We start from the raw sequence: 15,843 nt of genomic DNA, 5'->3' as shown, positions 1-15,843 counted from the left end.
CCAAAACTAAAGTTGACCAAACAGAGACATATTTTAAGTATTCAGAAATATTTGATATTTAAAACATAATTTTTCATGTAATTCATAAATTTGTAAAGCCTTAAAAGGAAATCACATAAAATCCCTATTTTATGATTTGATTTATATATTTAAAGTTAAATAGATAGAAATGACTTCTAAAGGTGTATGAAGCACACATGCAGAAAAAAGCACACCTTAAGAAATATGACAATTTATTTGACAATTAATCGTGAAAGCACTTAGAGACAATTAATCGTCATAGCCCTAAAACCATCTTCATAATTGCAATTATTTGTTTGACAATTAATCATCAGCCAAATATCATAATCGTGACAGCCCTACGTATGTGTCATGATTGTTTCCAAACAAGTTTCCCACACTGTTTGAACACATCTGCAAAATGTCAAGCATCTAGTAGCTGAAGGAAGGCAGATCTTCAGGGGCATCTCTGAGCTCCCCTGATGTAAATGATCTTACCCACTGCTGCTTACCCGAGGGCAGCTTTAATGGTCTCTGCATATTAGTGAACCTGATACTGATAAATGCAAATGGAGAAGCTCTAAACAAAGACTCACATGATCTCGCATTCCCTTCTCCACAGTGGGGGACATCATGATGACACAGGTCACCGTGATCAGCATAAAGAAGAGGGCGTACATACAGCGCGTTGACGTGGACTGTTTGATCTTCGGACAGCAGCCACAGCACAGGGAGCATGCATCCGAGCCGCAGCAGCAGGCCAGCTGCAGGAGAACACAAGAGTGAGATGGAAACATTCTGGCTTTTAATATTTAAAGACTTAGACCTATTACAACAGTTCACATACCATTATGGTGATTTACAATTAAACAAACAGCTTATTAAACACATTTGCACATTTATAACTATACACGTTTACCAGTATAAAAGAAGTTTGTGCAAAACACTATATGTTTAGTAACATAAAAATTGCAGCTAAGATAAATAAACAAAGGTTTAAAATATTGTTAAGCTTAGGAAATGCATTTGGGGGATTAAGAACATCTTATTGGCTCTTTTCACCTTTAGTCGCAAAAACGGCTCATTCCTATTGGCTGGAAGCAATAGTAGACCTGGGCTGTTACTATGAAGCAGCTCAAATCACATGACTCAAGGTTCAGACATAACATGAGGCAATGAGATCAGATTGAGTGGTTGCAGAATCTGTGCAAACATCTATGGGAATTCCTTTATCTTTTTCATCTACTGTTTGCAGTCAAGACTGTGCAAGCAGATGAACATGAAAGAAAGGTAATGGTATGGTTGACATGACATGCTTTTTATGGACTGTCATAAATACATTACAATGTGCCTTTAACTAATAATAGGTCAAATCTGTCTTAAAATACATATTTACATTGTCAATCAAATAGTAAATCGGTAGAATGGAGTGATGTCAAAAGTACCAGTATTTAAAATTAAGTCGATATAAAAAAAATATTTAAAAAACAATGTAACAACACCAGCTGTTCTGCAGTACCAATAGTACAGAGTACTGACTCAGTTCGGAACACATGCAGGCGTGCACTGTCTGACAGACATGCGACTGATTTCCAACGCTCATGCGTATTTGCTTTGCAGTGATGTGGCAGTATGCATGAATGGCTCAATGCACATTTTGGCCAAAATGTCAGTTATGTCTTGTAATCAAGCTTGAAAACATGATCATACTTAAAGACTACAATGTCAAGATGTACAGTGAAAAAAAGAGTTACATTTTGGTCTGTTCTCACCAAAAGAAATATTGAATCGCTTCTGATATTTAACCACTGGAGTCTTAAGGATTACTTTGATGCTGTGCTTATGTACTTTTTGGAGCTTCAAAGTTTTGGTCACCATTCACTTGTATTGTATGGACCTACAGAGCTGAAATATTCTTCTAAAAATCTTCAATTGTGTTCTGCTGAAGAAAGAAAGACAAACACATCTGGGATGATAAGAGAATTTTCATTTTTGGGTGAACTATCCCTTTAAAGTCTTTGTTAAAAGTTTTCCTCTAGGATGTTTTATTTTTGTTCATTTTTATAAAATGTAAGCTTATGTAGGTTTCTAGATTCCATTTATGTGTCTATATGAGACAAATCATGACAAAACTATTTGATATGACAAATAATAATTATAACAAGCTTTTAAAGTATAAAACAATCTTAATCCTCCTGTTATCCTTGACCCATTTTAAGAGTTAATAATAATAATAATAATAATAATAATTCTCAAGTGAAGAATGTCACAAGATCTCAAACACATACATAAACACACTTCAACATCAGTGTAAAAAATAAGCCTTTGCCAATGTTCATGTGTATAATCAAAAGGGAGGTGCTGTATATCTAATGGACTCTACCAGGTATTTATATATTTATTTTTTACTTGAACTGAATGGTTGTTTGGAGTTTTCTCTAAAATAGAAAAGGTTAAATCTTAATGCCATAAGTTGTAAATAATTAGAAAAAAAATTATAATTTCATTATAGTGTGATTTGTTTAAATTAACATAAAAATTACAAGAAATAGGATTAGGTATGGTGTTTAGGTTTTTTCTTTTTTTATATTCTATACACTATTTAATATACTTAATATATTTACTTTCAACAGTCTAAAAACTTGTATCCCACTTCCCAGACAACAGGTGGTCAGCCTGCTGACCCCAACCCAACCCAAACCCCATTCCTCCACAGCACCATGGATTTCCAAACACTGGTCAACATTAGTCAAGTGGGTTAGCATCCTCTCGCAAACAGACCATCCCCCACATCTCCTGCTCCAGAGACAGTTCTCAACCCCCTACAATGAGCCTTTTCTTATGCTCCCCTGCAACCAGCAGGGGTCTGGGTGAAAGGTGACACATAAGTAAAGGACAATAACCTGGACATTGTTTTCCTCACACGTAAGGCTGAGAATTTCTCAAGCTCTTCTGAAGTTTAGTTGTGGAGGAGTTTCTTTGAAAATACTATCCACAAGTTGGAGGAACAATGAGTTCCTGTGCAATCCGCAATGAATTTAGGATTTTGATCCACTGAGCTAATACACCTAGCTGAAGTTGACCATAACCAGATAAAGTACATGCTGCCTTTTAGAGAACTGCTTGGTGCTAAACAGTTATTTTCTTTTGAGAAAAAAAAAAAAAAAAAAAAAAAAACAGCAGTCACAAGCCAGTCTATCCAAGTTAAGCAATAAGAGACTGAACTTCAGAAACCCCATGAAGACAAAACTTCATGGACTTTTGGGTAAATTACAAACTCAAGTACTGATCAGGATATTTGATAAGATACTTACCAGCCAAAAAAAAAATCAGACACCAATTTGACTGATCCCTGGCACATGTTGGCTGTGGCCAAAACATTCACAAACATATACAATATTTTCATGTCTTCTCACTTATCTCAAGTACCATCAGTGGCAAAACTAAGACGACAAATAATTGTCATGAATAGCAGCTTTGTGAGTCTGTTAGCCAGGCAATGGTACAGCTCGGTCAAAAATGTATTACTTCACTGTTTGAAGGTTATATAAAAAAGCTTTTGTCTGGTGCAAAGAAAGTACCCATAGTAACTGAAGAGTCAAACCTTCTCTGCTAATTTTGGACTTAAAAGATGAAAATGCAACTGTGGCAGGGCATTCGTGATTCTACACACCCGTCTTCTAATCAGGCTGATTAGCCTGAGAGGGATAAGGGCCGACTGGAGACGACAGTGCGACAGAGAGAATTACCACATGAAAACTGAGAGAGTCTGACACCTGTGTGTGTGTTTGTCTTTTTGGTTCAGTTTATAATTAAACTATTATTTATATTATCAAGCCGGTTCTCGCCTCCTCCTTTCCATTGATGTGTTACACTGGTGCCGAGACCAGGGAAAGAGGAGGGATGCGCCGTATTAGAGTCCTCGCCACTACCATCCACCCCAACAGAGCAGCCGCGGCCATCCGCCGGGGGAGGAGAGGAGGAGGGGCTCCTAACCGACCGCCTGGAGCGGTCAGGGCCGCTGCAAGGGGAGGAGGAGACCCCTACCAGCCGCTGAAACGCGGTGGGGTCTGAGACCGCCGACCACGAGCGGGGAAGGGCTCCTGGCCGACCGCCTGGAGAGGGAGAACCGCTGCCAGGGGCGGGGGAGACCCTTCCGTCCACCGAAAACACGGCGGGGCGTTCTGTCCGCCAGGGGCTGGAGGCCTGCCTCCGATCTGCCCGAGGAGGCGCAGCTGTCATCCACCAGAGGGTGGAGGAGTGGCCAAGGACCAGGCTACGGCATATCGGAGAACCGGCAAGTTAATTTTTTTTTCTCTCTCTCTCTCCTCTCTCTCTCCCGCTGCCGCTCTGTGTTGGCCTTTTCCCTCTCTTTTTAAATGTTTTCGTTAATTTGGTATGATCGCCGTTACGGCATGTAGGTGCCACATTTTTTTTTTTGGTTTCCCTCCCCTTGTCCCCTCCCCTGATCCAGGTAGACGGGGATGACCTGCCGGCAGATGGGGCGGAAGGCACGCCCCTCCCCAGGGAAGGGGGGTGGGGGGGGATGTATGTCATGCCGGGGGCTCCCCGGCCTGAGAGAATGGGGGAGGAATGTGGCAGGGCGGAGGGCGGGGCCGGGTCGTGATTCTACACACCCAGCTCCTAATCAGGCTGATTAGCCCGAGAGGGATAAGGGCCGACTGGAGACAGCAGTGCGACAGAGAGCGTTACGGACAGCTGTCCGACACCTGTGTGTGTGTTTGTCTTTTTGGTTCAGTTTATAATTAAACTATTATTTATATTATCAAGCCGGTTCTCGCCTCCCCCTTTCCATTGATGTGTTACAGCAACATTGATGGATGGGGATGGAGTTGGATGGAAATTGCTTTACAGCTCTTTCAGTCCCAAATACAGAGCAATCCAAAGGTTCAAGGGACAAGAGTAAACACCCTCTTAGATGGTAAAGGCAGAAGCCAGAGTGAGTGAAAGAGATGCGTGTGAAATTCACAAGGGTGAGAATGTCTCACTGTTGCCCACAAAGTCAACACAGAGTTGCCACAGATGCCACTGTTTCAGTTCTGTAGAAGAAAACCCTCACTTCAGCTGAGGTTTGAGGAATGTGTAAAACACACACACACACACACACACACACACACACACAGGCCCATGTAGTAGGACAATGGGATGTCCAAAACATGGGTAGAAATATTTTTAGCCTCCTGTGATTGAAGAGCAGAAACTTCTTCAGCCATTTACACATTTCATGGCGTTTCATCAGTCCACCGCAGTCACAACAACTCATATGTTTAAATGCACAGTTATAATCTAGTATACCGTATACATGCACAATGGGTAATCAAATATTTTCAAGGATGGACGACAAATACGCCAGGTAAAATAAATGCTGTCTGTCTTTCGGAGCATACACACAAGCGCCTTAGCCAATAGTCCTCCAATTAACGTGTATACTGTACATGCTGGATGAAGCCGAGCTACAATTGCATCATCTAGGTTTGTTAGACCGACTTCACAGAAACTGGACTGGTACAATTTCATCCGGACTAAACCCTTTACGTAAAAGGTCAACTGTATATATTCAGGGATTAATCTTTGCGAAAGTTGCTTTTTGGAAATGCCATTGATTTTTGCAGATAGTAGCCGACAGTTGTTGGTTTTTTTTCTCTCTGTGGCCAAATTTAATATATTACAGCCTATAAAAAGCGCAATTAATTTGGTAAATATTTACATATGGCGCAAATAGATTCATTTACTAATTCACGATTATTATGAAATTGTATAAAAAGACACATGAAGCATTGATATTATTAAGTGTTTATTTAAACAACCTTTATTGATTGTTTTTATAATACCGGACCAATTGACAAGTGATCGCTGATAACCTAATGTTGATGAATTACTGCTCATACAGTATTTATTAGCCCATTTGACAATGTTTACTTTAAAGTGTTTCAATTATAATAAATTGTAGATGATTGCAAGAGTGCTTGTTTTGTTTCCCTTTTGTGTTTGTGTGAGCTGGAAGCACAGACATTTCAAAATAAGAGTCCCCGGTATATTTCGGACTTGTTTATAGTTTAAAGGCCTGTGTTATATTTTTCTGGATATTACTGGGATTTTGGTTGCACAATAAACACGCATTTGGGATTTTACTCATTTTGGACTCTTATAGCCTCTATGTGCCTATCACAGTAAGTAAAGAATAAGAAAGCTGTACTACAAATATTTTTTTGGTTAAAAATTAACAAATTGCCATTGATTGAGTACATAAAAAAACTGTGTTCAAAACAATATGCTTACCATACCCCACACTGATTTTATATTTTTTCATTGGTTTAACTTAATTAAATTGTGGACATTGGTTCCACACAATGAAATTGAGTTGCCTTAACATTATATTAAAATGTACGCTTTGCTCAAATACTTGTGTAGCAAAAACATTATTGAATTGAGTTCACCTAACTTAAAATTGATCTGTTCAAATAAGTCTATGGAATGTGCAGCTTGATGCTAACTAGCATCAAACACATTAGCATATTATATCATTTTGTACTGTATGACAATAGTGCTGCTGAGGGTTTACAGATCCCAAGTCAGTCAGTATAATGACTGATTTGGAATGATCCCTCAATATTTGCTTTATGAGAAAAGCAATACACTGATATTTCAGCAGTAGTTTACCCAACCTCAAATTAATCATTAGCGCCACTCTTCTCCACAACAGTAACCTCCAAAAATATCCAACATGACAGAAACTCCTCTAAATTCCAACATAACATAATATTAAAAAATATCAAGTCTGCTACTTGTCTCATTTTGCATAAAAATACATTAAAATAACACTTTATTTTTAAAATGTAATCTCCCAGTTTAGTCTAATGCAACGCATGCTGGGAAATGGAACTCCCCTGCTCGGTTTCAGCAATACATTGATGCAACAAATTGTATTTGCATAGTCCCAACACAATTGGATTACATAAACATATATGGATTGTACACAATGAAATGAAGTTGATACCAAATGCTAAAGAATTGTGTTACATTAACCTATTTTAATTAAGTTAATTGAGCAAGCAGTAAAATCACATTGAGTGAAGTGAACACCATCTGTTAGAAGTCTGAATCCATTTGAACATTTCATAAGAATGTGATCATATCAGGGGCCTGGGTAGCTCAGCGAGTATTGAGCATCACAAGTTCGAATCCAGGGCGAGCTGAGTGACTCCAGCAAGGTCTCCTAAGCAACCAAATTGGCCCGGTTGCTAGGGTGGGTAGACTCACATGGGTTAACCTCCTCGTGGTCGCTATAATGTGTGGTTCTCGCTCTCGGTGGAGCGTGTGGTGAGTTGTGTGTGGATGCTGAGGAGAATAGCATGAAGCCTCCACACGTGCTTTGTCTCCGCGGTAACGCGCTCAACAAGCCACGTGATAAGATGCGCAGATTGACGTCTCAGATGCGGAGGCAATATATATATATATATATATATATATATATATATATATATATATATATATATATAAAGTTGATTTAAAGTGTACTGGTTTAGTATTTTCAATAGAGATGCTTTCTCTTTTTTTCAGTGCAATTCACTATGGTAAGCCAACAAAAATTATTTGTACTTTGAGCTGTCGGGTCAGATTTGGCACGAAAGAACAGGCTTATTTCGTTCATCCTTATGTCATTACGTCATGTCCGTAAACACAGGAAAGAAGTACTACCGGCTGTCACGTGTTCCCGGAAACTATGCTGTTCGGTCAGTCACTGTCACACAGTTCAGGACAGCATCGCTGCAGTCTGGATGGATGTTTATCTGTTAACTGTTTGGCGAAGTTATTTACTTGCTAGATTCTAGAATGCTTGGATATGTTGTCTGGCAAGGTTGTTAAAGCTTATATTGCTTGTCATGCTCGTATGAATCGAACAATACTCATGTGTTAACTGATCGCAATGTATCTACATTGTCTGGTGACGTTACTCTAACATGTTTACTAATATTCATGACTTCTGAGTATTTTATAACAGTGCTGTAGTTTCCAGGTTTCCTAAGAGTGTGTGTGTGTGCCGATGTTTTCTCATTTCTTTTGCCCCAGTCGCAGAAATGCTACCAAAAATGTTCCTTTTAGCAGATAATCTGTCTGTTTACAATATATTATCATCTCAAGTTGTTTAAAATGTACCAATTTCATAGCACAGTAATGTATATATTATTTTGTTTGTTACCATCTATCTATTATAATCTTTCTGTTAAAGAAACGATTAAACGAAACATATTATTGTCATTGTCATGTTGCGTATTTCTGCACATTATTTCCATGTTTAATAAAGTATATTTTATCCCCATCATTATTGAATCCTCGTTTTATGTTTTTAGCTTACAGTGTTATTCTGTGTAGTGTATAGACGTACTATTGTAGTATTAAATTTTATTTGCATTATCAACTGAGGCTGTGCAATATCTTCCATTAAACTCATATCAGTCATTTCACAAGTTTCACCACTTAAACTGACAAGTGTAGTACAATACAAACATTCCTAGTAGGTAAAACGCTTGAATGATCACTTTAAAATATACTGGTAATTGGTTGTGGTTTCACTGTAAAAAAAAAAAAAATTAGATTTTGGAAAATTGAGAAAGTTAAGAATTAAATGTTGGCTCAATAAAAGATATGCAAAAATTGCCCGCAACCAGATAGAAAGTTTTCTATTTAAATGAAACATATTTATTCACAGTAAACATTTAAATGTGTTCAGTTAATATGTCAAGTCGAACTGAAAAATTTGTTTTGGTCAAGCAAATCATAGAACGCGTAAAACGGACTACGCATGCGTCTGAGAAAACAACATTAGTATGTTGGAAAAGGCGTGCGGTCAGTGCGGAGCGGTGCCGAAGTCCGAAGATATGAATGAATAAAGACCATCAGAAGAGAAAGACTGTCATCCTGAGTCAATGAGTGGTGAGTACTGAGTACCATGTTTGAGCAAACTGCAATTATTATTCGGAAACTTTAATATAAGTTAGGTAGACCAGAGGAATCACCTGACAAAAGCGACTGCAGGCAAGCCGAATTTTCATGTGGTTCACTCTCCAGTCACACATTTTATATGCACACAGTACATTTTACATTATATTTTGCATAATTACGATGATTTCATCATCTCTATGGTTTCATGGTAGCATTTACATCTGTAAGTTAATCCCATTGTCTTCTGCCCGGAGCCTATGATTAAATGTTTTCATTGAATTTAAAAATGTACCCTGCAATAGACATTTCTGTCGTAGTTTATTTAATTTGACACGCCATTTGTGGTCCAGTTTAAACTGTCAAAGCTTCTTTTTTGAGGAAAACAGAAGCACTTTGATTTTCAGTGAGTAGTTGAGTGTTGTTGTTATTCTCATTCCACATCTGTGTGAAATACTGTTATGACTGCAGAAAATAAACAAACCAAATTCAGATCATATTTGACATGGAGCTTGTGTGGAGTGGGTCAATCAGAGCCGCTTTGAGACCGCCTAAAACACTGAGTCATGAGCTCTATAGGGATGGTCGGATCATTACTGAAGAGTTGAGATGACAGATTTTGTTTTACTTAAGACTTTATTATTTAGCATGAAAATTAACACGTCATAATCTTTGAAGTGAGAAAAAACAATCTGTGGTAAGCAAATAGTTGCTGAAAGTCAATCAGTCACAGACTGCACTCAATCACAGCTCTCATTTTAACACAGAAGATGGCAGAACATATTTTTTTTTAATTTTCCCTCTATTTAAATGGTACTGTGCCCACATAAAGCAGGTTCCCTATCTGTCACTCTCCTGACGTTGTGTCGATATAGTGACACTAGGGGTCGAACTTGGGAGCCCCAAACACCTCTGATTTTTGAGAAAAGGCCAATGAGAATTGGCGAATGGAATTTGCATGCCACTCCCACAGACATATGGGTATAAAAGGAGACGGCTTGCATCCACTCATTCAGATTTGTTCTTCGGAGCCGATCAGTGTGTATAATCCACTGGCATTCCATTCACCTCTACAAGAGTGTAAAGGGCTGTTGGATATACGGTGTATTACAGCGTGTTCTTCCCTTTCTGCACAGATAATTGCAGAGAATGCCCCTGGGCACTTCAGCAGCCACACTAAAAGAGAAAAAAAGAGAGTATATTTTCTGTAAAAGAGTGTGCACTGACGGAGAGCATCTTTTTAAGATGGTCCAGGAGCGACATTTGTGGCTGAACCTTGCAGAGATGAGGGACACCGACAAGGTTCGCTTTCTCGACGCCCCCAACTCTCAAGGTGGCCTGTTCGGTGACACTGTCGAGGGCTTCGCCCAGGGGTTCTTGGCAGTCAAGAAGCAGACGGAGGCCATCCAGCACATCCTGCCCCAGCGCGATTCCATCTAGAGGCCGCCAAGATCACGTACCCCACCTGCTCGTTGCTGAGGATGTCCACCTGCGGCAGCAACACTGGCTCCGCCACAGCCCGAGTCAAAGACTTGGCCTCAGCGTAGAGCCTCCTGCAGGAAGTTGACACCCCCCGTCCCTCGGTCTGGCCAAGAACCCCAGGAGGGCTTCGAAGTGTCCCTGAGATGGGTGATCCGTGATCCAGGGGTGAGGAGACCTGCTGTAAACCAGGAGGTGGTACACAGACCACTCCATCCCCCTGGTGGAGGGCCAGGAGGAGAATCTTTTGTTCCCTTTTGTTATGATTTCGCCACATGCCCAAGGGGCTCCGGCACTTTCATTTTCCAAAAAAGAGCAGTTTCCTCATTCTCTGGGTCACACACTCGTCGTTGTCACAACAGCCGTACATCGGACAAATGCGAGTCCTCCACCTTCGCACACCCAGCTATGACACACACACACACCCACGATCAGGCATATGTGATGTGCCACGAGGACGCCCAGCCTCCTCTCCCGTCACAGATGCCACTGTTCTGCATGCATAGGTATATTGGACCTGGCAGATCACAGCTCCTACTTCATCGTACCGAAGAAAGACGGTGGGTTGCGGCCAATCTTAGACCTTCAAGCTTTGAATCGGGCACTGCACAAGCTCCCGTTCAAAATGCTGACGCAGAAGTGCATTCTGTCATGTGTCCGGTATCAAGATTGGTTCACGGCAGTAGACCTGAAAGACGCGTACTTTCATGTCTCAATTTTGCCTCGACACAGACCATTTCTTCAGGTTGCCTTTGAGGTCCTCACCTTCGGTCTGTCCCTGTCACCTCGCATCTTTACGAAAGTCGCAGAGGCAGCCCTTGCCCCGCTAATGGAAGTGGGTGTCCGCATCCTCAACTATCTCACCAACTGGCTGATTCTAGCTCACTCTCGAGATTTATTGTGTGCGCACAGGGACCTGGTGCTCAGACACCTCCAATTGGGGCTTCAGGTCAACTGGGAAAAGAGCAAGCTCTCTCCGCTACAAAGCATGTCTTTTCTCAGGATGGAGATGGACTCCAGCGAGCGCACTCAGTTGGTGCTGAATTGCCTGAAGTTATTCAGGGGAAGAACCTCTGGAACCTCCATGTCTGGCCCCTGGACGGGATGCGGAAGACCTAAGTGGGCTACCACCGGTGGTGGTAGACACTATCACTCTACGAGGAAGCTGTTTGCCTTGAATTGATGTCTGTTCACGAATTGGTGTTCTTCCCGAGGTGAATAGCGGCACACCACAATGTGGTAGACGGTAAGTCCTTGGGGAAACATGACCTGATTAAGTTCAGGTTCCTTAGAGGCGCCAGGAGGTTGAATCCTCCTAGGCCACGCCTTGTTCCCTCGTGGGACCTCTCTTTAGTCTTGCTGGGCCTACAGGGAGCCCCATTTGAGCCCCTGGAGTCAGTCGAGCTAAAAGCCCTCTCATTGAAGACGACCCTCCTGACTGCGCTCACTTCCATCAAGAGGGTTGGGAACCTGCAGGCATTCTCTGTCAGCGATACGTGCCTAGATTTCGGTCCGGCATACTCTCACGTGATCCTGAGACCTCAGCCGGGCTATGTGCCCAAGGTTCCCACTACCATTTTAGGGATCAAGTGGTGAACTTACAAGTGCTGCCCCGGGAGAAGGCAGACCCAGCCTCATCGTTGCTGTGTCTGGTTCACGCTTTACATGTTTACTTGGACCGCACAGAGAGCTTTAGATGCTCTGAGCAGCTCTTTGTCTGTTTTGGGGGACAGCAGAATGGGAAGGCTGTCTCCAAACAGAGGACTGCCCACTGGATTGTGGATGCCATCACTTTGGCATACCAGGCCCAGGGCACGCTGTGCCCCCTGGGAGTACGAGCACACTCCACTAGGAGTGTGGCATCCTCCTGGGCCCTGGCGAACGGTGCCTCTCTAACAGACATCTGTAGAGCAGCAGGCTGGGCGACACCCAATACCTTTGCAAGATTTTATAATCTCCGGGTTGAGCCAGTTTCGTCCCGTGTGTACAAACAGGTAAGTTTGCGGACAGCTGGCTGGGTGTACCACTTGCACTTAGCATCTTTCCCCTCCCTGAGGCAATAACGTGCGCTTTTTTCGTCCACGTGAGTTCCCGGGACTGGCGAACCCTGGATGTCTTTCCTCCCCCAGTACCCTGCGGCAGGCGAATTCGGCGGAGGAACAATGTCAGCGATTTATTTATTTATTGGCAGGTTTTCCATTTTCAGAACTCCTTGAAATTACTCTGAATGAAAGGTATGTCAAGATGAAACAATAAACGAAACACTAAACCATGAACACCAAAGAAATGAAAGACCAAGTTTGTGTCCATTTTACCACCAGACTCTCTCTACTGCCACAACTGGCAAAATAAATCTTATCACAAAGTTAAAAAATGTGCACAAACTTATAAATTCAGAAAGGGTCCAATACTTTTTTTTACAGCACTGTATGCTTAAAAAAAATACAGTGTTCCCACTCTTTTCAAGGCACAATTTTCCAAGACATTTCTAGCACATTTTATTTCAACAAGTGTAATATTTAAGCAAAAACAAATGCGTCCATTTAAATCAAGCTTTAACTTTGGCGTTTCTGTTTGTTTTTGACATTAGTTTCTCACCTCCATATAAGCGGTTTGCTCCATGGCCCAGTGTGATTATTAATCCCTGTAAAGCTGTGATTCAGTTAAAAAAAATACATAGTCTGTATGTGCTGCAAACTTCAGAGTGCTCTCTGTCTCAGTCATCTTACACAAGAGTGCACATGACGATCATGATGAGGTGTTTTCAGTGTATGACCGCCTGGCTCTACACATTCATTTTGAAGCGCGCATCACTTGCTCACTTGTTTCTTTATGAATGAGAAGTTTCATGAGTGCTGCTTCTCACTGTGCACGGGCTGCTGATGCCAAGCACGCGATTGGCTGTAGCTGTAACCAATCAAGCGATCTGCCTTTGTTGGACCATGATTGCCAAGCACACGATTAGCCTCTGCTATTTAACTTATGCACCAGAGAAACCGTATGACACCTCTGACCATCTTCTCATGTCATTCACCCATCACGTTATAGTTAAGGTAAGCAGATTTTTGAGCATTAAACCAGGACGGAAGGAAGGGGTGACACTATATTTATACACACACACACACACACACACACACACACACACACACACACACACACACGTGAAAATGTATGTTTTATTTTATTTTCCATTTACAACTATTTTAATCACACTTAAGCCTCTAAAAAATGTAGGGTGAAATTAATTTTAAAAAGTACAATTGTAACGAGCTGTTGGAAATTTCAGATCAACTACTTATTTTAACACAAATTATTAACAAGTTGAAACCTAAAAATTACACGTATAACAATTAAAAAACGCCTGTATTATGAAAACGTGCAGTATGTCATAGCTGTCTGAATGTGATCTGCCAGGTCCAATGTACCTATGCAGGTGTTAGATGACAAAATTCGGAAGAACGGAGTGCAGAAAAGGGGTGGGGCTGAATAAGGTGAATAATCAATCACGAGGGTGTAAGCGCCCTTAACCGCTGACATTGTTTTAAAATGCGCAGCAGCCAGTAGTGACAACGATACGAATTTGTGTATTTGACTCCTACTCCAAGTCCCGATTGTTACCATGTTTTTGTACATGTAACGAAAACCTTGCTAGCAACACAGTCAAACCATTTTATTATACTAAAATATTTTCCAGGACATTTAGGGCATTCTTCTTTTTTTCCATTACTTTTCCATGACTGGAAAACTACATTGCAAAATTCCAGGTTTTCCAGGACATGTGGGAACCATGAAAATTGCAAAAGCGGTATTTAAAAAATATATATATTAATTGTTTTTTGTTATGTCTTTATTCATCCTTTTATCCCATTACAGGAGGCAGACTTGACAGCACATTGAAGGTCCACTGCTCTTCGGGGTCTTACCTTGAATTTGAGAGAGCAGAACTCCATTTCAAAGACTATTCAGGTAATTTATTTTATTAAAGTGTACAGTAATAAAAGCTGAAACAAATACGCACTGATAGCGAAAATTAGGAAGTGGGAGAATATATTGTGTACACACACACACACACACAAACTGTATATTATATATATATATATATATATATATATATATATATATATATATATATATATATATATATATATATATATATACACACACACACACACACACACACACACACACATACATAGAGTTGTGCTCAAAAGTTTGCAAACCCTTGGAGAATTGGTAATATATGTACCATTTTTAAAGAAAACATGAGTGGCAAAACACATTTCTTTTATTTCTTATGGGATTCATATTCAACTGTAGGCTATAACAGAATGGCACAATCATAAAACAAAACATGGCAACAAAGAAAAATATGAAATGACCCCTGTTCAAAAGTCTGCATACCCTTAGTTCTTAATACTGTGTATTTCCCCCTTTAGCATCAATGACAGCGTGCAGTCTTTTGTAATAGTTGTCTATGAGGCCCCAAATTCTTGCAGGTGATATAGCTGCCCATTCTTCTTGGCAAAATGCCTCCAGGTCATGCAAAGTCTTTAGTCGTCTCGCACATTTGAGATCTCCCCAGAGTGGCTCGATAATATTAAGGTCAGGAGACTGTGATGGCCACTCCAGAACCTTCATCTTTTTCTGCTGTAACCACTGGAGGGTCAACTTGGCCTTGTGCTTAAGGTCATTGTCGTGCTGGAAAGTCCAAGAGCGTCCCATGCGCAGCTTTTGTGCAGAAAATGCAAATTGTCTGCCAGTATTTTCTGATAACATGCTGCATTCATCTTGCCATACATTTTTACAAGATTCCCCGTGCCTTTACAGCTCACACACCCCCAAACCATCAGTGAGCCACCACCATGCTTCACAGTGGGGATGTTATTCTTTTCACTTTAGGCCTTGTTGACCCCTCTCCAAACATAGCACTTATGGTTGTGACCATAAATCTCTATTTTGGTCTTGTCACTCCAAATTACAGTGTGCCAGATGCTGTGAGGTGTATCAAGGTGTTGTCAGGCATATTGTAACCGGGCTTTTTTGTGACATTGGCACAGTAAAGGCTTCTTTCTGGCAACTCGACCATGCAGCTAATTTTTGTTCAAGTATCGTCGTATTGTGCTCCTTGAAACAACCACACCATCTTTTTCCAGAGCAGCCTGTATTTCTCCTGAGGTTACCTGTGGGTATTCTTTGTATCCCGAACAATTCTTCTGGCAGTTGTGGCTGAAATCTTTCTTGGTCTACCTGACCTTGGCTTGGCATCAAGAGATCCCTGAATTTTCCACTTCTTAATAAGTGACTGAACAGTACTGACTGGCATTTTCAAGGTTTTGGATATCTTTTTATATCCTTTTCCATCTTTATAAAGTTCTATTACCTTGTTACGCAGGTCTTTTGACA

General features: G+C 40.9%; 1 protein-coding gene across 1 annotated transcript in view; it reads right to left on the bottom strand.

Moving 5' to 3' along the window:
* Positions 1–15,843, bottom strand: part of serinc5 (serine incorporator 5) — a 43,146-nt gene that overhangs the window by 21,542 nt on the left and 5,761 nt on the right. The window contains exon 2 of the mRNA XM_051696041.1: positions 597–764. Within this exon, the coding sequence (XP_051552001.1) occupies positions 597–764 (168 nt within the window). The remainder of the gene's footprint in view (positions 1–596; positions 765–15,843) is intronic.

This window comes from Myxocyprinus asiaticus, chromosome 4 (assembly GCF_019703515.2).
Source record: "Myxocyprinus asiaticus isolate MX2 ecotype Aquarium Trade chromosome 4, UBuf_Myxa_2, whole genome shotgun sequence".
NCBI classification, from domain to species: Eukaryota; Metazoa; Chordata; class Actinopteri; order Cypriniformes; family Catostomidae; genus Myxocyprinus; species Myxocyprinus asiaticus.
Note: the sequence above shows the minus strand (reverse complement) of the source record. Positions and strands in the feature narration are given on the sequence as shown.